Source organism: Cloeon dipterum, chromosome 3, assembly GCF_949628265.1.
Source record: "Cloeon dipterum chromosome 3, ieCloDipt1.1, whole genome shotgun sequence".
NCBI classification, from domain to species: Eukaryota; Metazoa; Arthropoda; class Insecta; order Ephemeroptera; family Baetidae; genus Cloeon; species Cloeon dipterum.
The window spans coordinates 24515724-24542807 of NC_088788.1; the positions used below are offsets into that span (position 1 = coordinate 24515724).

Below are 27084 nucleotides of genomic sequence, written 5' to 3' on the forward strand. Positions count from 1 at the left end.
CATTCGTTCTTCTTCGTCGTAATTTGATTGATTCCTCAAGGTCCCGACGCAAAAATGAGCAAAGTGCTGCCTTGGCATTGGCACGTTGATTGGCGCTACACGCGACGAGCTAATCAAATGAGCGCGGCCGGACAAAAGCGCAAATCCACTCTAGACGCTGCCAATAAAACTAACTTTTTGTGAAACAGGGATTCTGTGAAGTGAGGCGGCGGCCCTCTTAGTTAGCTCACGATTTTCGGCTGCCGTGATTGATATATCGGCAGGGCGAGGTTTCTATAGCGTTGTTGTCCGGTCTCCATGGCCACCGCTTACATTTTGAGTGCCAGTTTGTGTTTTCTTGCTACAGCCCATTCAGTCCTACTCGGCCGAGCCTCGGAGCACGTGCAGCCGTATAGAAGCGCCCTCCTTCCATGTAGCTCGCAAAAGGTGAGCAAAATTTGGCAAAATTTGCAATATCGCGTTTACGTCCATTTATATAATACTTCATTACGCTGAACAGAGGTCATCTACTTTTCAATGTAATTAATTTGCTTTGCTTTTTGGTGGTTACACGCGTTTCAAAAGCAAAGCATGTAGTTTCATGAGAAGAAACAAAAATATTTTATGCCCGTAGTGTTCAATGCTCGTTCAACTTAATAGTTATATAAATTCATTTAAATATATATTGATTTGATTAATTTAAAAATGAAGTTCTTTTGCTGGGAAGCTAACATTGGGTTCTTTTTGCTCTTAGGCTAACTTAAAAGGAAATTTTACAGTTAGATATATAATATAATAATTAATTTGTTATTTATATGCATTTACTGACTTTGTTGGTTCAATATTATCTTTTCAAAGGAGGATTACTCGAGAGCACCAAATCGCCATCAAAGTTCTTTCACAGCAAGCTAATTTTAAGGAGAGAGAGAGAGAGAGAGAGAGAGAGAGAGAGAGAGATCATAACTCAAATTAAGATTAGTTTTATTCAAATCTACTGAATAGCGAAAAATCCGAAAGGAGCATCTTTTGCATTGCAATGACATTTCCGTTCGGATTTTGAAAGCTTTGCGACTTGCTACTTGCTGAATTGCACGTGCCAGTATGCGTGAGTTGATTTCTCTGGATGAACGTCTCGCGTTTCAATAAAATACCCTAATGCGGGGGCAGTAAAACGAGCTGATCCTTTACTGAACAGGGTTTCCTCCAATGAGGCCCGCGCGCCCGTGTAATTTGTTCGCGATGTTACTGGGACACGGAGTTTTCGCGAGATGTTTGCTATCAGGGTGAACCGATGAAAACTAATTTAAAATTTGTACACTTTTCAAAATCCCTGGTATAATAATTCCCTATAAGGGCTCTAACATAAATTTTAACCCATTGACCTACGGCCAAAGTAAGACAAATTCTCATTAATCGGACCACGACAAATTTTGTTAAGATTTCTTTTACTGTTTTTTTTTTTAATTAGATATTTCGATTCTCGTAAGCTCTTGTGTATATTATTTATTTACTAGAAAATAAAATAAAGTAGCTCTAACAAATCGATTTCTTTGCATAAAATACACATCCTAGTGTAAAAAGGTTAATAAATTAATCACCAGCGATTTGCGCAACAATTTTGGGGGCACAACGAGTTGATAAAATTTTTCAACTAAAGCCCGCTCGAAATTCCTGTAGTGTTGCATGCTAATTTCGTTGGCGAAAATCTAATTAAGCCTTCCCGTCGGGGTCTGTGGTGCCTTTGTTTTAATTAAAGCCGGGCCAGATAAATGGGCCGCTGGTGTGCATGAAACACCCGCCGCCTCGTGTGTCTACGTATGTGCGAGCGTAAGTGCAGAACACATACATATGCCGCCCCGCAGTACACTCACACAACATTATTCCGCATGCATGTATGTGCGAACATCGCACCGCGTGCACACATGTGTGCGCGCGGATTGTTCACCCGGCGCTGTAGCTCGACGTGATTGTGTGAGTGTGCCGCCGACGATTTAATTCAGTTAGTGCAGGTGCAGTAAATAATTCAAACAAACGCCAATATTCCCTTTTGTGCCGGCGATAATGCAAAGGTAAAGTTTGCTCAGTTATGCTCCCTGGCGTGAATTTATTTAATCAAACATTCCAGCTTTACATGACTGATTGCCGCCGCGCGTGAATCACAGCTTTTCACCCGTGGGATGCATTGTGATCTCGTGCACCTGCATCCGAAAGATTAATTCTTTATTTTTGTCATTTGCGGAGTGACAGAATTGTATACCTGCACATGAGGTGGTGCGCCGAGCGCGTAAATCACAGCTTGCGCTACGTCCTCCGGCTCCAAACAAACGCTCAATTTGTAGCCCAGTTCGACCATTTCTTGTGGAACGCCAGCAGCCAAACCGATTTCAGTTCTGACTGCTCCAGGGCTCACACTCTAAAAATTGAAGCTAGTAAACTACATATTTCAAACAACCAAATTCGACAGATCAGAGGGAGAATTTTTAACAGAAAGCTAAATACCAGCAGAATGACTTTGCTAATCCAATCCGCCCCTCTGTTCTTGCGAGGACGATGACTTGAATACTGAACTTACTGTAACCCTAATTTTCGTCCCCATGTCACGCAGCTCCCTCCGCAACCCCTCGGTGACCACCCTCAAAGCGTGCTTTCCAGCCGCATAGACGTAAGTGCCTGGGAAGTCGAGAATGCTGTGGCCAGCCGTGCTGAAATAAAATGGGTACGGGTGCACAATCCCTCAGTGTATGCATTTATACTTTCGGTGAGAACAATCCAAACCTGTTGATGTGGAAAATGTGCCCGTCGTTGACACCCCTGGACTTCATGTCTTGCACGATTTCGCGAGTAAACATGCAAGCGCCGACCAAGTTTGTGTCCAAAACCTTTTTTAAATCCTCCGTTCCGATTTCTGCAGGAGGATAAATGGTCAGGCATGTGATACCTACACTACATCATTCAGTGTGAACCGGTTAAACCGCTGAATGCTACGACACCCGCGTTGCTGACCAAAACGTCAGGGCCCCCAAGCTTCTCTCTGGTCCATTGAATGGCGCGTTTGATGTCGTCCTCCACTCTAACATCGCCGCCAAACGCGTGGATTTCTCCCTTGAATCCTGCAGTCTTTGCTTCCACAGCTAGCTCCTATAATTCGATTTTAGAACAAAAGTCGAAAATTTTTAATTAAAAAAATCTTTACGAGAGGCTATTTTTAGAAAATTCACAAGGGAATTCATGAAACTCAAACAGATATTTAACTAAAAAAGCCCTTAGTATTCTGCATTGCATGGACACGACCAACTTTAGATATTTAATTTCAACGGGCGGCTTTTTTATCCTTACCTCGACTCTCTCCTTCCTGCGCGCAAATCCGACAACTTTCATGCCATTTTCCGCCAAAAGTTTCACGATAGCCGCTCCAATGCCTGCACTCGCTCCAGTCACAATTGCCACACGTCCCTGCCAACGCTCCATCTCGTTTGCTAATGAGCCAGACAGATAAAAAGCAGATGATGACTCTTCACAGAAATGCCCTTATAATTGCAAATTGCGTTCATTTGGTGAGATAGCACGCCACTGGTGGTGGTAGCTTCTCCTCTGATGAATGGAAGATAAGATTATAGTGTTGTGTCATAAAAGACTGTGTTTTCCTCCCAAGTGTATGTACAAATTTGGACAAATTTTTTCAAATAATGATTTCATTGGCTAAAAATAACTCAAGCCACTTGCCCTAAGTGTGATTGCTGTACTTGATGAGAGAGCCGAGCCTTATATGGAGTCAGTAACTCATGTGTGTCATTCAGTTAATCTCGAGTGTTGATAGTAAAAATTTAGAATATATTTATTTTGATATGTATTTGTGGTAAGGCACCAATAAACAATTTTCGTATACCAGATTACGATTTTAACCTCCGCAAAAATCTTTACGCTTCAACTGAAATTAATATTTAATCAACAAGAAAAAAGCATGAGAAAAAACAGCGAAAAAATTAAATTAATATAGATTTAAAAGGTATCCGGGTTTGATTTCTGTAAACGAACAGATATTTGAGTAAACTCTGTGTGTTATTTTGGAAAACTTACGCCCTGGTGTTGGCTGATGGTCCGATTTTTATTTTGCCATAAGCGACTGGCAGACGCTGCTGACTCATGATGACTTTACATCTGTGACGTCAGTAACCTGCCTAGCTCAGGGCGCGCTCAGTTTAACTTCTGCTGCGACTGAACACTAGTTTTCAACGCATCAGTGAAAAAGCATTAACGTTAACATTTACTGTTTCCAGCAGGTATTAAAATAAGTAAGAATTAATTTACAAAAAGTAATATTTTCCACCCAACGAATATTAAAAAAGAAAAAGAAAATATGGCAATATACTGATTTCAATGTAAATTTTAATTAAAGGCCTTTTTAACTCAACGGAGTAAGTTTCATTCTCAATAAATAGATCTGATAAACAAATAGATGGTGTGATATTCCAAAATTGAATCTCGGAAACGCAAGCAAGTCAAAGTAATCTGATGGTAAACAAGAAATTCATGTTAAATTCAATAAAGGCTACAAATTTCTCTTGGAAGTTCGTTGGAAGAGCAGTGCAAGTTGTAATGAACCACGCAAAATAGTGATTGCCTTTTCATATAAACTCAGCATTGCGGCCTAGAAAAATATTTTTACCAGCTCATCCCTTTCAGTAGTCTTTTATATCTTGATATCTATTTTTCTTTCATGCAATGTGCTCGACTGTACGTAAACAGTTCTAAGCACGGCAGTACCATTATTTATTATATATCTATTTTCAATGAAATCTGTGCAAGTGAGCGCTTTGCTCTTCACTGACGACTTGTATTTTCGCATGATTAGATCAATAAAAGATGTGAAATGATTTTCTATTTCTGTGACATATTTGTCGTTCTGATATCTCTAATTGGATCTGGTCTGAATATAATATCAGATGTTTGCAAAATCTCCCCAAACCATGTAGCGAAATGCCAAAATTTTCGTGATAAGCCGGAACATCTAATTTCCGTTACGCTGCCAATTCGCATAAAATCAACAAAAAGAGTTCTCAGCACAGGTTCGCATGTCCTAGTTCCATAAACTTGCTACCCTCTGCCAAATAATATTACACACGAAAATCCATCGCAATAATTCGGATCATCGGGCAGGTACCCTTCTCAACGCAAAAAGTACTACAGTACGCGCGAGTACATTGCACGAGAAGCCGTGTACAATGGGAATGGCATTCATTCGACCCAGTAATGACGAGAACCATCCATTTTTATTCCACCCCCAGCTGCGTAGGCGAAACTCACCCCTGACAGAGAAAGTTTGATCTGCCGCGAGGGTGTTTTGTTTGGCGAGGAGATAATCGCATGGCACGGCCAGTTACAAACAAAAACCGACGCGCACGCGGCCGTGCGCGGTATGCACATTTATTCCGACGCGTGTGCGCGCCCCCGCCACCCTTTCAACCCTTCAGGCGCACTTGAGACGCGAACATGATTTTGTGGCAAATGCCATGCTTCCGTAACAATGGGTAGATTCCGATGGAGTCGATGCACGGCGCGTTGTTTCTTGTTTAAAAAGTAGGACATGGGAGCACTGCAGCGCAAAACTCCATTAGCCTTCTACACTTCTACTTTGCCAACTTAAACTAGTCTTGAGAGAATCTTCGGACTTTGCCTTGGAAGAGGAATTTTATTTACCGTAGATTTATAAAGTGATCAGTTCACCAACATCAACAGTTAACTAACAATCAGTTCACCGTTTTTTTGCAGCGATGAAAATAATTGTTCTCCTGTAACTCACTCTGTACGATACAAAGTACAAATATTAGCTCAGTAAAAAAAAATTTAAATGAATTCTCAAGTAAATTTGCTAGAGGAAGGAGAAAAAATTAGTCTCTCAGCAGTTTTAGCAGCTTTAAAGTTACCACTACATAATGCCACTACAATGCAACCAAAATGAGCTTTTTCATGTCCCGGCCAATTGTCTAATATTATGTATAAATGTGTGTTCCTAAAATATTCGTTCGCATGTCAAAAGTTATTTTGCCATTAATTTGATTACGTAATAGCTAAGGTAATACCGTCATGTTGATATTAAAATGAGTTGTGTTTAATTTCAATACGGAGACTTAAATTAAAATCTGTAAATGGAAGTCCTTTAATTGGTTATTGCTCTTGGAAATTCCAATCATCTCTGAGACATTAATTAAAGCTTCCCAAATTTTTCATCTCATAAAAAGACACTGCGAGCTCGTTCATAATAAAATCATATTTTTGATAATTTGTGCCTTTAAAGCAGAGCTTCCACGCGCGCGTCCGTGCGAGCTTTTTAGTGAACTCTGTCGTAACTGGGCCATCACTGTTGTTACGGAACACTCCTCAATTGGGGACGTCGTCCTTTTTGTACCAATCGCTCCTTGTCTTTAAGTTTTAAACTCGCGTCACGGAGGAATAAAATATCAGAGCGCGCGATCGATACGCCCGTGTATGAGCTTTTGAAGCACACGACGAACAGGAGTAGCGCAATAAAAGCGCAGAACGTGTGTTCGCCGACATTATTGTCTTGCTGATGCAGTGGAAAAATGTGGCACACACAAAACACACGTGAAAATATTAGCCTTGGAGTGCTGACTGGCTGGGGTTGGATCAAATGATACACTGGAGGCCTGACACGAAATTCTTTGACAAGATATACACACGTTTGTTTATGAAGTTAACATATAACTTTTCTAAATTACCATAAAAATGAGCAAAATACTCTGGAGATAAATTCTTATTGAAATTTATTAATTATGAGCCTATGATTCACACTTAAAAGTGTTAAATGTAGACTAAAACACTAATACCCATGGAAGCATGAAATATATTCAATCAGCTTTTCATAGTGGTTGTCCAAAACTTGGTCTTCTGTTAAGCCATATTGGAGAGTGCACACTCTGGAGTTGGTTTGCTTGATCTCCACCCACTGCCGTGGAAAGGAAATGAACATTCGTGCTAGAACTGCCGGCTGATTGGCATAATAGAGCAGCCCTCTCGCACGTCTTTTCCAATCCCAACTCCCTCTGTTGCAGTGCATTTTTATCAGACGGATTTTCCGATTTCTGCTCAATTTAAGCGAGTCAGCAAGCCTGTGATACAGGAAATCAAACCCAGATTGAATTTTTTACACATCACGTGGCCGGCACTACATCGCACATATACTCTCTTATTTGGAGTGAATTTGCATGAGAAACAGCGGTCGTGACTTCAGCTGTTGGAAAGGGAGGCTTTTGTTTTAAATTAAACAATTTGTCGCCTTAAAGAGTCACATAAGAAACTTTATTTACATAGCTCCGATCGGGCAAAAAATCTGCATTCCAAGTCACGAGAGAGCTCCTCGTATTTCTGGCAGCTATTTTGTGAGCCATAATTTTTACGAGACTGTTCCAGCGGTGTTAAAAGAATTGGCTCGAAAATTGGATGTTTTATTCCCGTCGTAATATCGGCTATTTGAATTGCTCAATTCTCATCTTGCGGAGACTGTTGACTGGAATAATCAATGAACCATAAACTCTCGAACACGCCTTGAGAGCTATTATCTCCCCTGCATTGTTTGTGATACTCCGAACTCCTCTCCAGCAATTGATCCATTTTATTTTTAGCGTTACAGGAACACTCCCACACAGACAAAACCCAAATTGAATTCTGCGGTGGTAGCCAAATTTAATCTCGATTCCAATTGCAGAAGCGGCGATGTCTCCGCCACGAGCTGTTTCCTCGGCGCGTCCCTCCCTTACTGCCGAGGCTTCCGCCCCCGTCCGGAAGCCGCTGCTCCGGAGGCAGCGTTCAGCCGACGACGACCGCCCGATCAACCAGCTGCTGCACTCGGCTCTGAAGGTGACCGCCAGTGCTTTGGGACCAGGCATCCTCGCCGACCAGCCGCCCCCGACGCCGCCCAAGCCGAAAGGTGGTCCACTACGCCCAGTGAGAGTAGCGTGGGCCGAGTTACGCGGAAGGGAGCCGCAGCAGAGCCCCAAAAGCCCCACCTGTCTGCCTGCCCTCGCCAGGGCCAATTTGGACATTTTCCTGGCCCACTCCGGTCTCGCCCAGTGCCTCGCAAACATCGACCTGGGCCGAGAGTCACCCAAGAGCGAGCCGATGAAGTCCAGTCCGAGAGAAGCACCGATCAAGGCCGCCCTGACTCCCATCCCAAGGACTCCGACCCTGGCGGTAGCCAGCTCGAGGAGAGTCAACTTCAAAAGCTCAAGCAGGAATGTGAATAGGAGCTTCAACGAGTCGCCTGAGCCGCAAAAACTGGCGTTGCCCGTGGAACCAAAAAGTGGAAGGATTTTGTCTGCACCTGCCCACAGGTGGAGAAAATGTTTATTTTGTTTTTATTTTAATTGTTTTATTTCAAACAGGACCGCACCCATTCTGACACCACCGAGACCTATGCTGAGATCTCTCCCCCGACGTAGTCCTCTCAATTCCTCATTTGAAAGTGAAACTTCAACTGACACCAGGGTCAAATCTGCAAATTCACGGAGGCGGCTTAAATCTGCAGGTTTGGCAAAGCTTCAAAATTGTAATAAATTTCTGAACAGAGCAATATCTATGTTCGATCCGATTGATTTGACTGGGCAATTTAAAAAAATAAAACAAAATATTGCACGTACTCTACAAATGCAACTGTTTCGTACCCTTAGGCCTCATTAGCCACATTCCTCCTATATGTAAAAATGTCATGCCGCACTTTAAGCTGTAGGATATTTTGTGTTTTACCAAAGATATTGTTTAAATATTTAAGAAAGCGAAAAAGTTGTAAATCAACACGCTCTATTCGCAATTTCATTGACTCAAATTTTGCACAATACAGATTAAAAAATGATTAATTTTAAAATGACTGAAAGATTAAGGAAATTTTAAATGAGAATAAATTTGAAATTACAATTAAACAACTCATTTGGAAAGATAATTGCCAAAACAATGATTAATAATTATTTTCAAAAATATTTCAACAAGCGCGGGAATGGACTGAATACAAAATAAGACGAAATTTTTCTGGCATCCTGACTGGAGCTGACTATTTATATTATTGAAACAGTAACTAGTACTGTGCGTACTGGTCAGGGTACTAGCAAGAAGGAATACTCTATAGTTTCAGTCCATTGATCCATTCCCACTCGTGCTGGAAATGCTTTTGAAATTTTAGAATTTTATTATTCCTCTAAATTTATTGTGTTACTTCTTAAAATGCATTCCCATCTAAGTAATACTAAATTCATATTTATTTTTACGAACTTGACCGGGAAATGAAATTTTTTTTATCAAATTTTAACTATTGTTTTACCTTGTTCCGTTTTATTTGTCCATAATATGCTTCTAGTTTTGGTTGTATGCAGCCAGTTGGTCACTAATGTCACGCAGGTTGCATAGCCGCATCACATCACTCATCCTTTATAGGTCGCAGCGGCGGGCGGCGCAGCACTCGCAAAGGCGATGACACGTCCGACGACGACGCGTGCGAGGAGTCCCCAGGGGCGTCGGTGCCCCCGAGACCAGCCACACTGGGAGTGAACACCGGCCCTAAAGTCAGCAGACGCGGTCTCCACGTGGGCGCCGAGATCGTGACGATGGTGTCGCTCATTAGCCCGGCCAACAGCAGCGACTCTGACAGCGAGACGGCGCCCGGCGTCCACCAGGTAGTGCCGGTGCCCAGCGCTCCGCAGGTCACCCCCGCGTGGCAGGATGAAAAGGCGGTTGCGGCTGACGGGGACAAGGCTAGGAACCCTCCGCTGGCCATCGTGTGCGCTCGCAAAATCAACAAATCAGGTCAGCGCAACGATGAGGCGAATGATCGCATGTTTAATCAAATATGAAACGGCTCGGAGCGTGCATTTAATTAAGTAAACGCGGCATGCATATTTTAGCACCTGGCGAATGGCACGCGATCAAGCAAGTGAGAAAAATTGGAGCGACGGTGTGTCATTCCGCGAGACACGTAAACAAACGAGTTGACTTTAGATTGGAGCAAGAGGTGGGAGAAAACTTTTATCGATTTACTTACCGATAAATTGTAGGCTCAAATTTATTGACCCTTATAAACATTCTATCCATTATTCTTTAGCATGAAATACCAATTATTTTGGGTCCTAAATGATTAACAGATTAGTGGCTATGTAAATACATTTAATTGTTTAATAATTTCACAAGCCGTTGCCGGAGAAGACAATTTTAAGTTCTTTCCACCTCCGTAAGCTCCGGAATGCTAAAAATTGAATTTTTCTCTGCTGAGCATTTTTTCCCGGGGTGGGCCTGCTCGGTTGAGCATATTAAGCAAACAACGGATTTGCCCTGCTTTTTATGGCATATGCCAAACTCGCTCTGAATAAATAAAAAGCAGCTGCCCCGTCACGCGCTCCATCATCAGCGTGAGCGTCGGCGAAAATTCATTGCAAAAACTGAACTTGCTAAAGTTACACATGCATGCCTAAAAAGCAGTAGGGGTGATTTTTATTTTTACGGACCGCCATTTCAGCTAGCGCATTTGAACCAACAACCAACAACCTTTTCGAAAGAACCTCTGATTTGGTCGTTTTTATGGTAAACTTTGGCCGACGCTTCTTTTGCGTGCTTATTTCTATTTCTGGCGGGATTAAAAAAAGAAAGAAATAATCCCCGTGAATGGCGAACAAATATCTTTTATGCTTCTCTTTGCACCGCTAAAAAACAGCCGTTCCCGATGTTCATGCTAATCAGCAGTCAAGAGAAAAAGTAGAGATGAAAATCAATATTATAGAGCAATTTATGACTGCAGACAGAGAAATATAAAAGTTTTGTAATAGCATAACTTAGCTCACCGAGACCCTGCTTTTTCTTGCTGTTCGACTGCCGCAATAATTACTCTCGCTTCCGAATTTCAGCAAGGGCCTTTGACCCACCTCCCATTTTTTCTTTTCATGACAAAGCAAAGCTTTTGAACTCGATTTTTTCCCTCCTATGATAGCGACCGTGGCACAAAAACTGAAGTTCTCTGCCTCTAGTCTCGTTCCAGTCGCGAAGCAGTTTACCTGAACTCCTAAGGCGAGCGTCGATTCAGCTGACGATGCCGGCAAAAACTGGAAAGGAGCAAGAGGACGATGCCGCCCGCGTAAATGAGTGCGCGGAAGCTGAAGTGGATGAAAAGACGCCGATCGCCGCAGAAAACAAGGAAGCCGCGAAAGTGGAGAAATTGCCGCAGCCGCCAGCAGCAGCAGCCGGAATAATGAAAACTCCAGCATCAAAGCGAAAATTAGCTCGGGCGAAACCTCTCTCACGGCAAAATTCCAAAAAGTAATTGGTGAGTTTTTTCTGGTTACCTCTCTAACCTTTGGCTTCTGTAGCGATATAGAGAACAGAACTCCAAAACAGAATTCTGGCGATAGCGCCGCGACTAGTGTGGAAAGGGTCATCATAAAAGAGCCGGACAAACAGAGCCAAGTCAATACAATGCCAAATCCACCGGCTCCAATGTCAATCTTGAAACCCCCTAGAGCGCCGCTGGCCAGCGCTGAGGAAATGGATCTTTCCACAATCGAAGGCAACCCGAAATTTGAGAGTCCCAAGGAGCAAGAGTGCTGGCACTTATATCGCAAAATGTGCGAAAAAGGACTCACAGTTTCTTTCGATACCGTCCTCAGGTAAATATTCTTGAGGGCTTGGGATATGGTGAGGAAATGAGATTTTTGTGCTTGTTTGCTTACCAGGGGAATGCTCACGCCGACAGAATACAGGCTCAGGAAAGGTGCGCTCCTTTCGTCTTGTTAACTTGTAAGTTTATGTTTGCACTTTGAGGGTAGCGAGATTATATATTTTGGTTGGTGAAAAAATGAAATTCCCTGTTTGGCCATTATTCCACGTTTATTTCAGCAATCTGGAATGCTTAAATAAAATACAGGATATTCCGAGCAAACAGTGATTTTTACTGTTTTCCTTTGATTCTTACACACTTTGCAAATTTGTTACCATACCAAGATATTGTTAATCTTCCGTGATTGATCCAAGAAAGCTCTTACGAAGGTATGCCACTTGACTTTGAGATAATCACGAACAACACTGTTCTGTAGAAAATATCAAAATTTATTGGCAGATAGATCTTCTAGCGCATATAAGTACAAAAGTTAAAAAATAGTGTTGATATCAATGATCGATGGTTGCTGATGTGTGAAATTCAGAGTCCCTCATTTGTCATGAAGTTTCCATTGTCACAACAGGTACAACAGACATTTCATTACACTCTTGGGCTGGTGACTGGCGAATTTAGTTGTCGTCGTCGTCATCGTCGTCGTCGTCATCATCATCGTCATCATCGTCGTCGTCATCATCGTCGTCGTCGTCGTCATCATCGTCGTCGTCGTCGTCGTCATCGTCATCATCGTCGTCATCGTCGTCATCATCGTCATCATCGTCGTCATCATCGTCGTCATCATCATCATCAGCATCTCTCTTGTCACGGTCATCGTCATCATCGTCGTCGTCATCATCGTCATCTGAAAATTGCATAATTTTTTCTTACTAATATGTACGCACAGCGCTGCCTATTGTAATGTTTACGAACACGCAGAATTGAATAGGAATTCTAAGTGTGGGGAGAAATTGGATTAGTGCACTTGACAGATTTCAATTTGCCCACGCTATGACACCAAAACTCAGTACACAATGCAAAAATAAGAAAAATCTACTAACAGCATCGAAATATTTGTTATCACTTAAAACACTGGTTGTACGTTGGGAATATATTAAACTAATATCGATAGGCTCGCCTATATTTTAATTGAAATTCAGATCATACCATCATCATCGTCATCATCATCATCATCATCGTCGTCGTCGTCGTCATCATCATCGTCGTCGTCATCATCATCGTCGTCATCATCATCATCGTCGTCATCGTCGTCATCATCATCATCATCATCACCATCATCCTGATAAAAAAATCTTATATGAGTTAATTTGCACTTTAAAATTTTTTAATTCCTCTTCTAGAATTGTTGAAATTAGAATATTGCTGACAAAATATGCTTGAGATGTTACAAACTTTTAATTGATTAATAATAATATTTGTTGATTTTGTTGTGATCCTTTCAAACAGCTACAATTTGCTTAAGATTTCCGCACGACGCAGAGAAAATAATTTATTGGTACTTTTCATCTTATCGCAGTCTGTTTAAATTTCCATGCCCTCTCCCAATTTAAATACAGAAAGGACTCACATCATCGTCGTCATCGTCGTCATCATCAACTACAACATTTTTCCTGGACTTTTCATTGGTAACCTTGGCCTTTGCTTGCGTGCACTCAATAACGGTTGAGCCTACCAAGAGGCAGACGAGGAGAAGAGCTAATGTCTCTATGCACTTAGCCATCTGAAAATGAATAATGCAGCCATTATAATTCTAACAGAGGAAAATTTATGAATGTTCAGAGATTAACACACAAAAAACAGCGTCTCCTTTTCGTAGATGCTACAAAAATAAATTATACCATCGAGGACTTTCTGAGGTCATTTTGGTATAAAAGCGTGGACGGTAGCGAAACCGAACGTTCCTTTATACAACGGAGCAGCTATTTTCATCTGCTGTCTGATTTTCATGGGCCGAATCACAACCACCTAACTTAGATTCTTCTACGGCGGCAACAATCTGCCTTCTGCCAGCCGACCGCGTGGGACCAGCGTTTACTCTCAAAATGTGGCATCGCGCTCTTTCTTTTTCTGCGCGAACCAGCGACAGAAGTGAGAGGGAGGGTTTGCTGCCGACGGTCGGTGCCGGTACACACGTATTATAATTGGGCCACGCGCCCCGGAAGGACTTGTGCTAATTAGGAAATGGCCCGGGAGCGGAAAAGAGGCGGACGAACGACCTTCCCTGATGTCGATCCAATCAATTGCAAAGAGCACAGAAACCAGGAATCATGACGTATACTCCTCAGCAGTTAATTCAAGATCGGTTTTTCAATACGTGCAAGGGGCCATCTATTTTTTAGTATCAAATACAGATATGCATTGAGGCTAGAAACATTGTGTAAAGGAATATTGACTGACAACTACAGAGGTTGAAGCTTTGTAGCAGATGATGCTACCTGTCACCGGGGGGGGGGGGGGGTATATGAGCCAAAATTAAATGACTAATGCGTTCAGCGAAATGAAAGTGCTGAAAAATGCTGGGTTTGCTGAGGAGGAATTTATCTTAAATGTTTTTGGTGTACAAAGTTATTTAACAACGTAATCCAATTATTCCGCATTTCAATTTAGCTACATAGGATGTCACGATCGAAGCAAACCTCAAACAAATGTTTTTCTCTTCAAATTCGTGTTTGTACGTAGCGGATTGCCTCGTAAAACGCTTTCTTCACTCCGCCGACGCAGGGCAATTAATTAAACGCGTGCTGACGAGCGCGATCCACCGATATTTTTTTGTCTTTGCAACTAACCGACTTTTTTAGCGTCCGCGCCGAGCGAGAGACTTTTGGACGCGTGCCACGGGCGCGTCAAGTAAGCGCGCTTACCAGAGAGCTAGGCATCGCACACCTGTGCCAGCAGCCGACAATCGCAAGCGGACAGATCCAGCCCTTGCTCGCCGCAAACAAAGAGAACGCGTGCTGCGATGCAAATATTGTTGCTCAACGCCGAGATCGAGCATTTCGCACTCGCTCGCCTTGCCAGCCAAACGAAAGTTTGAAAATTAAAATGCAAAAGGCGATTGCCGGTGACAGGAGAATGTTGCGAATTCATTCATTATTTTAACTTGGAGTTGAGCAACATCCAAGAAAAACAATTTTCACAAATTTGCGCTCACAATTACTCTTTAAAGTATTGGCAAACAATATTTTTTTCATCCAGTGCCGTCAGCTCCAGTTGAATATTTTTGTTGCGAAATGAGAGGCAAAAGATAGAAGCTTTAACGCTTTCTTGAAATAGAATCTAGCGTCTGGCGCAATTAGAACTTAAAGGAAAAAGTACTTTAGAAAAAAGACACGGATGCTACGCGCTCTATTGAACGAAAATTATAACTTGAAAGTATAATATGCTAAGGACTATAGTGCAAACATGACGTACGGCCGAACCACTTCTCTACTTACTGTGGCTGGAAGTTGTCAACTGTGAGCACGCGTGAAGGAGCTGTGACGCAGAGATAGGTTTTCCGACAGAACACCGAACTTGCTAGAAACACGTGAAAAAATGACAATCACAATAGAGATTTCCGCACTAAATATCCGTGTCTGGTACCTGAGAGAAACCCAGTAGATCGCTTGGGTAGCTGCGGGCGAGAAGTGCTCCCAGAATACCTCAGCCACCACCACCTCCCCGCCCACCGGACTCCCCTCAGCCGTTTTACCAGACCCAGGAGGATCGCGACTCAGATTTTAGCTCGGACCCCAGTGAAATTGCTCGCTATTATGAGCGGAATTCAAGTTGCAAATTAAATCCGCACACTACAATGGCCTGCCTTGTGTTGGCAGGGGCAGGGCGCGCGCGACAAGGAGTCGCTGGTCAATCCGCGCCCCAGTCCGATTTCGCACCACACACTCTCACTATCGAATAATTAGCTTCTCTTCTTTGATTCACGCCGACAGACCTAAAAACATGTACACGCGCCCAATTTATTCTAGCCAACAATCCGTTTGATTTAATTTCAGCTATTTTTGTTATGTCTTTTTTAGATTTTATTTTTCCTCTAACAAACAATCGTTTTTAATTTTGAACAGTAAGTGGAACCACATAATGATATTTGAATTGTCAAATAATTGAAGTTTAGTGAGAACTCAAAGAAATGACAAATCACTTAACTAATAATTTGAATAAAACCACAAGTATAATTTACATTATTTACTAATGAAAACACTCATTTAATATTAAGTAAGAGAAATATTCATATCTAATTTAAAAACGATATTGTATTGAAAGTTGGCTGATTGCACCGCCCTAATTATTCACCTATATTATGGGCATAAGGACAAAAAACTTAATTATTTAAGTTTAATTTGATTTTTGTTAAAAAAAATATGATTTTAATTTTCAGCCTTACAATGAAAAATTTGTCATTATATTTCCCTTTTTTGATTCTAACATGTGGAAGATCTAGAACAGGACATGCAAATAAATCATCTGATACGTCAAGCGTATGGTATAATTAACTATGTCCGCTGCATGATTGTTGGTTCTCTCTTGTAAGAGCTCATTTGAAACTCTAATTGCACAGGGGCATCATTTAATAGTAATGCAAGTTACAAGATAAGGGCAATTTAGCGTTTGAGAGAGGCCTTCTCATTTGCAGAGCACACTGCAGCAAGCAAACATAACAGATGCAAGGAGGCATATTAAATAAATGAATCGTAACTTTATTATTACTGGTCTTGATGCTCCCTATGAGCAGCCCAGTTTATTTGAAAGAGTACAATTTAAATTTAGACAATACCTCACGATTTTAAGTTCATTTAAATCAAATCTGATTTAATTGATCGTCATAAATTTAAGTCAACACATTTTGATCCTGAAATAGAAAATAACCGACTAGAACATTAAGTATAATTATATTAAAAGTAGTGCACTGGCCTTACTACTACGAATCTTACTTAATTACGCTGAATTCTTGGCAAGTTTCAAACTTGTCGCACGTTATGTGATTTATAAAAGTACAGAATAACTATCAGATTGATATTCCACTGTTGTACAGTGGGCGATTTGGTATGTGTCGTGCTAATTGGCCCCGCAATTAGCAGTAAAAAACCTAAAAATTAGCAGCCGAAAAACTTCACAATTGTGTTAACTAAACTAGGATTTTGCAGCCTCTGGCTGCTGATTGTGTCAAACAATGCGCGCAGTGTAAATGAATATATCGTCTGACTAACTTGAGAACAAAGTGAATGCGAAATTTCCCATAAGCGACATAAAATCTAATCTGGACGAGTGTTGGTTGGCGCTTGCGAGCTGTCCTGGTTCACAGGCTGTCCAGCAGACGAACCAGAGGGTAGCTGAATCAGTGGCATAACGTTTCCACTCCACATAGAGTATAAGGGACTTGATCGTTGTTGCTGCTGCTGCTCCTGATTGAGACAAAAATTAGTGTTTAGAGAATGGAATAATTTAAATATTAAATATTTAACTTCACTTTATTTATAGTTTTACTGAGTGAAAAAATATATATGTTTTCCAACCCCTTAAATGATTAAAATTCAAAGAGGACATAAAAATAATTCGTATATCTCTGCGCAATTATTTAAATGTTCAACTCATGATGACTGTACATAATACAAGCAAATTAATATTTGTTTCAATCTTAGAAATTTTTCTCAATTTTTTAACGTCATTCATAATTGATCCTAGCATCATTCCATTGATTCCCGCTCGTACAGGTAAAATTGGAACATACAGATATATAGCAATAAAACTAGAACAAAAATAAAACTGTTCTTTTTTTCTTTTTGATTTAGAATGGTAATCTAGAAGTTAAAAATTAAAAAGCTGATAGAATAACTAGATTTGTTCATTATGAAGAGAGACTAAATCGTTTTTTAGGTTCGACTTTGATTATTGTTAAGGATCAGCAGGCCCATACGAAGTTAAGCCAATACAGAAGAATTATCAGCTGGTTCTTAGTGCATAAATAAAAAAAATAAAACAATTTTTCACTAGTCTATGACTCTGCTGGAATTTAGATTATTGGGATTTCATTATATCTCTTTGAGATTACTCGCATTTTGTAGCTGCTTCAATTATTTACTCAATTTTTTTGGCCCAATACCAAAATTAATGGCATTTATGATTATATACATAGTATTTACATGTAGAAAAATAACAGAATGAAATAAAGTGCCTTTATACTTCATAGGTCAAAGAATTAATGTGTAAGTGCTCCATTTCTGATTTGGTCCCTGCAAGAATTTATTAGCTGGCCGAATTTAGCTTACCTGCAGAATTTGGTTTTGCTGGAAAATTGGATGGTGAGGAAGAGAACTCGAGGAGGAAGAGTCAGTGGAGGAACTGGATTTTCTGTGGTAATTCAATCCGTTGATGTCACGTGGCAACATATCTAGCCGCTCTCCAGGTCCATTTTGGTTTTCACTGTTTTGTTCACCCCATCTGTAAATCAATATTTTGTTTAGAGGTTGAAAAATAAACATTGAATCAAATGGTTATATTTGAAGGAACGAGTCTCACACTCACATTGTGGAATAAAAAGATTCTTGTGGTGTCCAACCTGGTCGAGGTCTCTGCAAGTGAGATATTTGCGGTGTTGTGTCTATTCTGATTTGGCACAAGCTTTGTGGACCAACATCAACGCTTTCAGGGAATGGAGGTTGGGACCAGTTACCTGATTAAAAAGAAAGTAAATAAGAAAAATATAAATTAAACTGACGAGAAGTCAAAAGACCTTGTGAAGACTCTCTTGGGAAGAGTGTGGCACTGTTATTCCAACCCTCTCTGCCCTCCACCACGCCGCAACCAGTTAATGTGACTCCTATTTAGTCCATGCAAAATTACCACCCCAGTTATAGCAGAAAGCACCATACCAGGCAGACTTTTAGGGTTCTGCTGCCCTGTGCAAGCCGACTTCAGAGAGAGCAAAGAAATGACATCATGCAACTCCTCCTGGCTGGCTAGCGAAGAAGACGTGTCAGGCGATGTTGACCGGCTGCTCCTTTCCTGTCCGGGAACGGTCAGGTGGTGGTGGTGGTGTCCAGACACGACCACGGAGGTGCTCTCCCAAGGAACTGACCACCTGCGCACGACACTGCCCTCTTCGCAGTCTTCCTCTCGCTCTGTTGGCGGACGTCTGGCCACTTCGGACCAACGTCTTTGTCCACCTAGCAATCTGTTGAATATCTGACTCTGACGGCCGATATCACTACTCGGTGACGCTTGCTGGCAATACTCCTGCGAACAAGGGCTTAATAGAGAGTAATCGTGGGATCACTGATGATTTTACTGGTTGAGAAATGTTTCCCAGGCACTCGACGCACGCCATGCAAAACTGGTACTGCAGATTTATCAGGGTTGCCAGGCTGCTTTGAATGATTTGCTGCAAGATCATAAATCATAAGATTCGTTGCAACACTGTTTTTTCCACATTAAGTTTAAAATTAGTTTTGATATGAGAGCACAGTACAAAAAATTTCATGTATTAAAACATGTGGAAGAATCTGGAGAACACACCAAAGAGTATAAAATACCGATAAGCCCATATGGAGTAAATGGCAACCTATAACTAGAGTTGCTTCAATGAATTTACATTTTAAATTTAAGAAAAACAAAACAAATAAATTAGCTATATTTTTCTCCTACTTTGATTCACTAGCAAATAGTGCTGCTCACGTCATTTCTATAGTGGTCCTCAGAAGCCAGCTCTCGAAGACTAGTCAAAACTTCAGCCCTGACAGAATGTCCAGCAGCCTGCGACGCCCTGGACAGTTCCTCCCAGGCATTCCTGCAGCTGCCTGCCGAGGTGCTAAGCTGCTGGTTGTTGGCCAACACCTGAAGGCTAGCAGACACCCTTGCGCCAGCGGCACACACCCCAGCGAGATTCTGCAAATATTTGGTGTGGTTATTGAATTTTAGTAAAATTAACAAAAATATTAAATAACTTTGAAATTCTTAAAAGTACATAGTACATACCTGAAGGTAAAGCATCCACGCGTTGCTGCATTCAGTCACATCTTGCGCGGTTTTAGCAAAAACCTTTTGTGGCGCATTGGCCTCCATGGTTGATATGTTATTTCAAGCGACGCACTGTTAGTGCATCCTAGAACAAATAATTTATTCATACATGTTTGTTATTTTTTTAGCTAATTGTATGCGAATTTATACTATATTAATATTTTTATCATAAATAGAGGTAAAATCAATATTAATTGAAAACTTTTTTAACTTTATAGCCGTATTTATGATTTGAAATCAATAATTGAAAACGTTATTTAACTCTAATCCCCCTATATTTATTAGCCAAAATAATGATATTAATCTACGATAAAATAGAGAAGATCCAATTTACTCTCATGCGTGCTACTCAAATATTTTATGCGTGTCTATGTCTGTTGTACACCATTGGTGTTTCTTTAAATAAATATATAAAAATAAAATATTGATTCAATGTTGAGAGGAAGTTAATGAAAAGTTTAATGTGACATCGTCGTAAAATTAAATAATGGGAAAATATTTATGTCAAGTTGAAAAGTATAACTGCAAAACATTTCACACAAATATCCCGACCAATAATAAAATGTTTAGTAGAAATCAGAACGAATTGTGTGCAAGATGCTGCTAACAATACCAGCGCAAGCACGACTAATGTTTTTCTTCAAACAAAAAGATAAACAATTATTGGTAACTGATAATGCGATTGCTGCAAAAATAAACTTATGTGCAAATTAGCAATGAGACAAAACGCGCTCTTGTGACGCACAACAACAAATAATATATATTAATGAGAGATATTATGCATCGTGGCGAGATAAGCAGGAACAAGCGTCTCAGGAATAATAAGTTAAAATATTAAGGAGCAATATTGCCGCAGGGAATGTCAGTAATAGCCAATTAGAAGGAAAACTAATAAAAAATTATTAAATCGCAACAAGATTATACACAAACCTACAGCAACGCTCCAAGCCCTTGCGTTCTGCCACTGCCTCTTGAAGGGAAGGGGGCGTAGCTTGATTCAATATTTTTGAATGGATTTGCGAATTGCAAAGACCCCTAGCGGCAAAAAATGAACTTAATATTCTCTGCAAAATTTCATGCTATGACTAGTTTAAGTGGCTATACTAAAAACGACGTCGACGCTTTTGCTTCACTGTCAAAACCAATATAGAAATATTTATATTATCCTTGCCTCTTGTTTTTAAAAATTTAAATTCAGATTTTATGTATACAAATTTTTTGTCTGATTGTGAGCAAAATAAAATTAAAATAATTTTGTGAAAATGTAAAATAATTATATATTTATTGTTTTTGTTGAATAATTATTTTATTGCTTGAATTCCAATTTTTCCGCGATGAAATTTTGGAATGATCTCGGAATAATAAAAAGCCTTTTTTTGACAACCGCGGGGATTTATAGTTTTTAAGATTTGAGTCTGAGGAAAATTAAATCTCTAGTAAATTGAGATATTTTCCCAAAGATTATACGGCCAGAAAATATAAGTGTAATTTGAAAATCTCATAGGAAACGAGCTCCGAATCCGCAGTAGATAATATAGCGCTATAACTTTTTCAGACACACTTATTTTGTAACGTCACACTATTTCTAAATTTCGAATTATGCGTATCTCTATAAACGAATAATTTTTTAAGACGCGCATGTACACGTCATACCCCCGCGCACAAACGACTTGAAACCTTCATTTGATCCAATTTGACCTATAACCTGGGATGCACCTATACTCGCTGCCGTAATGAAAAGAAATTGTCACTTAAATATTTTTAAATTCCATACATCATAATTTCTTCGTATGTGCACCAGCTAAAAACATTTAAGAGATAAAATACATGTGTGTACGTTTTTTTATGCGACTTGAATATATTTCGGTATGTCAGTTATTTTGATTATAATTTTGAATGCGCAGTTAAAATGGCATACTATATTTATATAATGCTATCTTCGCTTCGTCGCAGTAGGCACAAAATCTGCTAACAGCGATAAATTGCTGAGATATATTCAACTCGCAAAATTAATTTGAATAATTTTAAAAATTAACAGTAGCAGAGGACTAGCAGGTATAATATAGCCTAAATAAATGAAAATTGAATCTCTATAAATACTTGGCCCAAATAATTGAATCGAAAATTAATATAATTTTGCTCTAATTAGTTTTATTGTCTTGATCTTTGAACAAAAATAAAACTAGTTTGCCCCTTTGTGTTGATTTATAAGTTATAATGTATTAATTCGTCCTGGTCCCGGCAAAATTGCGCAACGTTCAACAAACACCCAAATTTTCATTGTCGAATTGATTGTTGACCTTTTCTTGCAACAAGGAAATTCACGTTTGGTTGTTGAAAGTTACGCAATTTTGCCGGGATCAGGACGAATTGTTGCAGATTGCAATTGCAGATGCAGACCTTTGATGAGTTTAACAGCAAAGAAAAGAACTTGCATTGCTGACTGAACTTTTTTAATTATCATCTATAATTCAACATTAACTTTCAAACCATCCCAGTTTTAGGAGAACTTTGAGAATCAATCAATTTTAAATAATACCGCTGCTTTCGTATCCGAGAAGCAACGCGTGATGCGCAATAGAATCAAGTAAAAATGGCTGCTTGTGGAGGGGGAATGGAGTTTTTCCGAGCTGTCTGATTCACATCGTGGCGGCGCTGGACCTGTTTTCAGTCAAAAATTTTTCGTTTTGGTAAGATTTTAACTTGATTTGGGGGTTAAGCTGTACGCACGTGTTTTCTGCGATATATTTTTCACTGATTTTTGGTCACTCTTGGGGCCCCGAACCGAAAACTTCAAAGGAAACGGGCATTCAAAATGAACCTGTGCCGCCGGCTTGTAGTCAGTGATGGCGGCCCTTGCCGTCAAACTTTGCCAGATTCATTCCTTGTTTCCTTCAACTGCTCTGAGACCTCAAAGATTTGACACAAAGTTGTCTCTTCTGTTGTTTGCTCATCATTTTTGTAATGTCTGAGGAAGTTTTTGTCCCGAGAGCGTCAAAAACCACACCCTGCGAGATGCTTTCGTAAGATGCTTGTGTATTTATTTTGACGTAAATTTATTCCTGATCTCACTCTTAAATGTCGGCATTTAGCATGAAGATTCCACGAATGGTTCTCACAAGCTCTCTATTCATGCGAATAACACAACTTCTTGAAAGCCTAGCATCCTGGGAAATCAGGCCAATCTCATGACCAAAACAAACATGTGATTCAAGGCCTATCGATTTTCTCGCGCTACCCTAATTCAATTTCGCCCTAGTTTGTGCTATAACTGCACTATTTGCAGTTCTGCTTGGTATTACAGCGTGGTGCTTGGCCAGGGCCAGTAGCAAGCCTGTGAGTGAGGCAGGAGTCCGCAGCGGCGTCCAGAGGTCTCTTCTGCACGCAAGCCCTACTTCCCAGGGACTCGCTATCCGCGAACCCACTCTATACCGACCAGCAATGGCATTGCCCAGCAGGGCGAGGGTCTACGCAGACGTCAACAATCACAAGCCTAGGGAGTACTGGGACTATGAGAGCTATGTGGTTGATTGGGGGTAAATACCGTTATTAAAGATTGGCTAACTTACTCTTAGTCAATTTAGTATTATAATAAGAATTGTTACTTATCGGCAACCATTTTCTATTAAGGGTGCAAGACGACTTCCAAATAGTGAGAAAACTAGGACGAGGAAAGTACTCGGAGGTGTTTGAGGCCATTAACATAACAAACAATGAAAAGTGTGTTGTCAAAATTTTAAAGGTTAGTTTTCCACGTTGTTATACCCTGGCGAATGTTAACTCTTGTTATTTACACTTCGCAGCCAGTCAAAAAGAAGAAGATCAAACGAGAAATAAAGATCTTGGAAAACCTGAGGGGAGGAACCAACATTATTTCATTGCAGGCTGTAGTAAAAGATCCTGTCTCGAGAACACCAGCACTTATATTTGAGCATGTCAACAACACAGACTTCAAGGCACTGTACCAGACTCTCACAGACTACGACATTCGCTACTACCTCTACGAACTGTTGAAGGTAATGCATCAACCAAAAATCCCGGGTTTGCACCATAAACATATTTATAATGTAATCCTTTTCTATCTTCACTAAAATTAATTATGATCCATGCGGTAGCGGATACCTTAAATTTCTTAGTACATTTAGCCCTTGTTTATCTAGAGTTTGTGTAACGGCGTTATGATTGGTAATTTAAAGAATATTTTTTTCAAACTTGTTTTTAACCTGTACTGATTTTTTTGTTAGTTTGATGAATCAATTAAAACTTAATTGGAAACCCTAAAGTAACTACAACCAATACAATCACTTCAGAATTCATGTCTGTGATTAGTGGATATTTGGAAGTAGTTTAGGTAGTAGTGTGGGCAATGAGCAGCATGTGCTGATTAAGTTTGAAATTCACAGGCTCTAGATTACTGCCACTCTATGGGCGTAATGCACCGCGATGTCAAGCCTCACAACGTGATGATTGACCATGAAGCTCGCAAACTGAGGCTGATCGACTGGGGCCTTGCAGAGTTTTACCACCCAGGCCAGGAGTACAACGTGCGAGTAGCCTCTCGGTACTTCAAGGGCCCAGAACTGTTAGTGGACTACCAGATGTACGACTACTCGTTAGACATGTGGTCCCTGGGATGCATGCTGGCCTCCATGATTTTCCGCAAAGAGCCTTTCTTCCATGGCCACGACAACTATGATCAGCTGGTGCGCATCGCCAAAGTGCTGGGCACTGAGGAGTTGTTTGAGTACCTTGACAAGTACCATGTAGAGCTTGACCCGCGCTTCAACGACATTCTTGGCAGGTGAGTTCCGAGGGAATGTGGAAATAAATCTTTGCTAAATTGCTTGAGAGGCAATTTTGGTATGCTCTCAAAGCTATATTTATCCATTTTCTTACTCGCATTGTCAAGATTCCAGCAAGCGCGAGAAACATATTGTGATTAGTCATCCAGATGAAATTTGTATACTCTTGCGTCTAGTTTAAAAATTAATCTAGTTGTAAAGTTCCTTAAGAACCATTTAAAGTTGGGTGCTGGAAGAGTTTCGCGTTAACAAGCATGTATGTAATGTTCAAATAGTGACGATTTTAACACTTCTAGCTGAATATATTGTCGCTCATTGGCTGAGCCAAGAGGTCTCACTTAGATGCGTTATTTTGAGGCGGCGGCTGGTTCCAACGGATAAAGCCAAAATTAAGCCAGGTTGCTTAGCGTATTTTTTGCAGCTGGCAAGGCTGACAAATTTTTAAAAGTTAAGTTTGATTGGGCCGGTTATTAATTTTTTTTCCCCAGCACATCTAGATTTTTTCATCATTTTGACTGTTGGAGTGGCTAGCGTGGCTGGCACATCTTAGTAGGTAACTCTTAGGATTTGAACAAACGCACTGCTAAATTTTAGTTTAAGTTGAGTACAACATGATTCAACCAATTTCAGTTCGATATTCGATGTCGTTTAAGTGTAAACTCGCTCTGAAAACGTAACTACTTCTGGCGGCGCACGTCAGTGACAAGAATGTATTTTTTTAACTGTTACCCAAGAAGTCACCTGCTCCTCCAGCGTAAGTTGTTCCATTTTCAGAGTGAGTTTACGCTGAAACGACATAGATATCAATTGAAATTGTGTAAACCATGTTGTACTTGACTAGAACTAAAATATTAAAGTGGGTCTGTACAAAAGTAAAACGTTGAATCCTAAGAGTTTCCTTGAAAGCTTAAGTCACAGTGGTTGACCACGTGACCCTAAATTCACTGGTTGGCCGATACCTCTAGCGTAGCCAAATATTATGTTTACTGTGGCCTGCGGGTTCAGTAAATTATTCACAGTGATATAATGTTAAGAACTATGATATTTCGCCTTGTTTATTAATTATGGTTTGCTTCTTACACACTTAAGTTTAGTGATCGTTTCATCCCATTCTGTTATTGTCGTATGTTAATTTTGCTGAGATCAATCAACTATTTTTTGCTTCCTGTCCAGCTCAATATTTATTTATGTTGGGAAATTGCAGACACTCTAGGAAGCGCTGGGAGCGCTTTGTGCACTCTGAAAACCAGCATCTCGTGTCTGCGGAGGCACTTGACTTCTTGGACAAGTTGCTTCGCTACGACCACCAGGAAAGACTCACGGCCAGAGAAGCCATGGACCACCCCTACTTCTGTAATTATACCTCGTAATAATGCTTATACATTTTGAGTATCTCTATACTTCTATTGCAGATCCAATCGTCAAGGATCGAATGCCGATGCACTCAAGTTCGCCTACTCCAATGGCAGGACCAGTGGCTTCGGGAGAGTAAACCTGTAATTAAGGGTCATCAGCTTGCTATGCGGAACTAACTAAACTCTTTATGTAGCGACTCGTACCTAAAGTTTCGAAGAACCAGCTGGAGTTGAAGAAACAACTTCTCTATGAACCAAGATGATTGATTCCCTTCATTCTGCTTGCCAAGGCATACTTTTGTTTCAAACTACCCATCAATCAACCAACAAAGCGAGACAGACGGCAGCGTTTTAAACTGAGATATGGCAAAGACTGGCATTGATTCTGCTTTAAAAGAGTGTGTTTTCTCCACTCGACACAGACACACGTTCGCGTGACTGTGCCAAGTGGACCTAGTGAGACTCACAGTTTGAGACTCGAGTGAAACTCTGTGCATTCAAATGCATCAGTCCCAGATGATGATTGTTCCAAGGCCAATATCCATCATAGAGAAGCATCAGCCTCATTGGGCTTCAATTTTCGTTAGGTTACAGGTCATGGAGTCCATTCGCATATATCCTGGAAAAACGAACTCTTACAAAAATAAGTCAAATTTGACAAGTTATTATTGTACTTGCAGTTATTATACTAATTCAATTACCTCCCTATTTATCTTGAGCACTGTTGAAAATTGCTTTGTTTGTATGGAAAAATCATGTAATGTGCTAGTAATTACAAATCGTAAATGAGGAAACTTGATAAAATACAAAACAGTTAAGTGTATGGAAGAACTTTTTTTATTTTTCGGTTGTACGCTCGTAACACTCATTTTAACTTGACCTTGATCCTGCGTCATGGGATTTTGTGTTACTTGTACAATATTAAACAATTTTCTTTTTATTAAATTAAGGCATAAATAATACAAATCAGTTTCATTGTAACACCATTTAAGATTCTTTGAGTTTGATTTGGTTAAGATAATCATTTTTCAGTGTGTGCTTTCACCTGGTGCAGTTAAAATTGTGGGGAAATCGAATACGGTGAGTTGGAACACTCTTTGAGGTAATTAACCTCTCTCCCTTTGGCATTTTGCCGACCCAGCCTGTCACAATTCTGAAATTTATACCAAATCCAGGGTGAGCTTTTGCAGCATCAAAGTTAACTGTGTCCCCAACACTGACGTATCTGAAATAAGCAAGCACTTCATATCAGCATTTCATTAAACTTTCAAGCTCA

General features: G+C 40.4%; 5 protein-coding genes across 14 annotated transcripts; 2 read left to right on the forward strand and 3 right to left on the reverse strand.

The window, feature by feature from the left end:
• Positions 1-154: 154 nt before the first annotated feature.
• LOC135938270 (uncharacterized protein DKFZp434B061) lies at positions 155-12405 on the forward strand. 2 transcript variants are annotated; one of them, XM_065481851.1, is made up of 7 exons: positions 155-426; positions 7703-8327; positions 8379-8521; positions 9421-9789; positions 11001-11289; positions 11340-11636; positions 11703-12405. In XM_065481851.1, the coding sequence occupies exons 2-7, from the start codon at positions 7711-7713 to the stop codon at positions 11761-11763; spliced, it is 1776 nt and encodes a 591-aa protein (XP_065337923.1). In that variant the 5' UTR covers positions 155-426; positions 7703-7710; the 3' UTR covers positions 11764-12405. The 2 variants fall into 2 exon arrangements, with proteins under 2 accessions (XP_065337923.1, XP_065337924.1); XM_065481852.1 differs by lacking the exon at positions 155-426 and having other exon boundaries at positions 6894-8327.
• On the reverse strand, positions 2020-4075 carry LOC135940452 (farnesol dehydrogenase-like). Its single transcript, XM_065485330.1, has 7 exons — positions 4057-4075; positions 3316-3455; positions 2943-3117; positions 2755-2884; positions 2552-2681; positions 2237-2392; positions 2020-2177 (listed from the first exon to the last, which is right to left on the reverse strand). Exons 2-7 carry the CDS (start codon positions 3445-3447, stop codon positions 2136-2138), a joined length of 765 nt encoding a protein of 254 aa, XP_065341402.1. The 5' UTR covers positions 3448-3455; positions 4057-4075; the 3' UTR covers positions 2020-2135.
• Positions 11838-15541, reverse strand: LOC135938274 (prostatic spermine-binding protein-like). Of its 5 annotated transcripts, XM_065481860.1 has the most exons (5): positions 15224-15541; positions 15076-15157; positions 13209-13361; positions 12788-12920; positions 11898-12485 (listed from the first exon to the last, which is right to left on the reverse strand). In XM_065481860.1, the coding sequence occupies exons 3-5, from the start codon at positions 13359-13361 to the stop codon at positions 12256-12258; spliced, it is 516 nt and encodes a 171-aa protein (XP_065337932.1). In that variant the 5' UTR covers positions 15076-15157; positions 15224-15541; the 3' UTR covers positions 11898-12255. The 5 variants fall into 5 exon arrangements, with proteins under 5 accessions (XP_065337936.1, XP_065337932.1, XP_065337933.1 ...); XM_065481864.1 differs by lacking the exons at positions 15076-15157; positions 15224-15541 and adding an exon at positions 13480-13977 and having other exon boundaries at positions 11838-12485; positions 12788-12885; positions 13225-13361; XM_065481861.1 differs by lacking the exon at positions 15224-15541 and having other exon boundaries at positions 15076-15217.
• A 362-nt stretch (positions 15542-15903) lies between these two features.
• Positions 15904-20701, reverse strand: LOC135938271 (uncharacterized). Of its 4 annotated transcripts, none has more exons than XM_065481854.1 (9): positions 20586-20701; positions 19610-19736; positions 19310-19519; positions 18924-19016; positions 18508-18871; positions 18369-18455; positions 18161-18308; positions 17905-18076; positions 15904-17040 (listed from the first exon to the last, which is right to left on the reverse strand). In XM_065481854.1, exons 2-9 carry the CDS (start codon positions 19694-19696, stop codon positions 16891-16893), a joined length of 1311 nt encoding a protein of 436 aa, XP_065337926.1. In that variant the 5' UTR covers positions 19697-19736; positions 20586-20701; the 3' UTR covers positions 15904-16890. The 4 variants fall into 4 exon arrangements, with proteins under 4 accessions (XP_065337926.1, XP_065337927.1, XP_065337925.1 ...); XM_065481855.1 differs by having other exon boundaries at positions 15904-17037; positions 20582-20678; XM_065481853.1 differs by having other exon boundaries at positions 15905-17040; positions 20582-20678.
• Positions 20702-22185: 1484 nt separating this feature from the next.
• Positions 22186-26774, forward strand: CkIIalpha (casein kinase II subunit alpha). 2 transcript variants are annotated; one of them, XM_065481858.1, is made up of 8 exons: positions 22186-22341; positions 22938-23187; positions 23282-23393; positions 23455-23667; positions 24055-24452; positions 25658-25806; positions 25866-25949; positions 26003-26774. In XM_065481858.1, the coding sequence occupies exons 2-7, from the start codon at positions 23093-23095 to the stop codon at positions 25943-25945; spliced, it is 1047 nt and encodes a 348-aa protein (XP_065337930.1). In that variant the 5' UTR covers positions 22186-22341; positions 22938-23092; the 3' UTR covers positions 25946-25949; positions 26003-26774. The 2 variants fall into 2 exon arrangements, with proteins under 2 accessions (XP_065337930.1, XP_065337929.1); XM_065481857.1 differs by having other exon boundaries at positions 22187-22341; positions 22956-23187.
• The last annotated feature ends 310 nt before the right edge of the window (positions 26775-27084 follow it).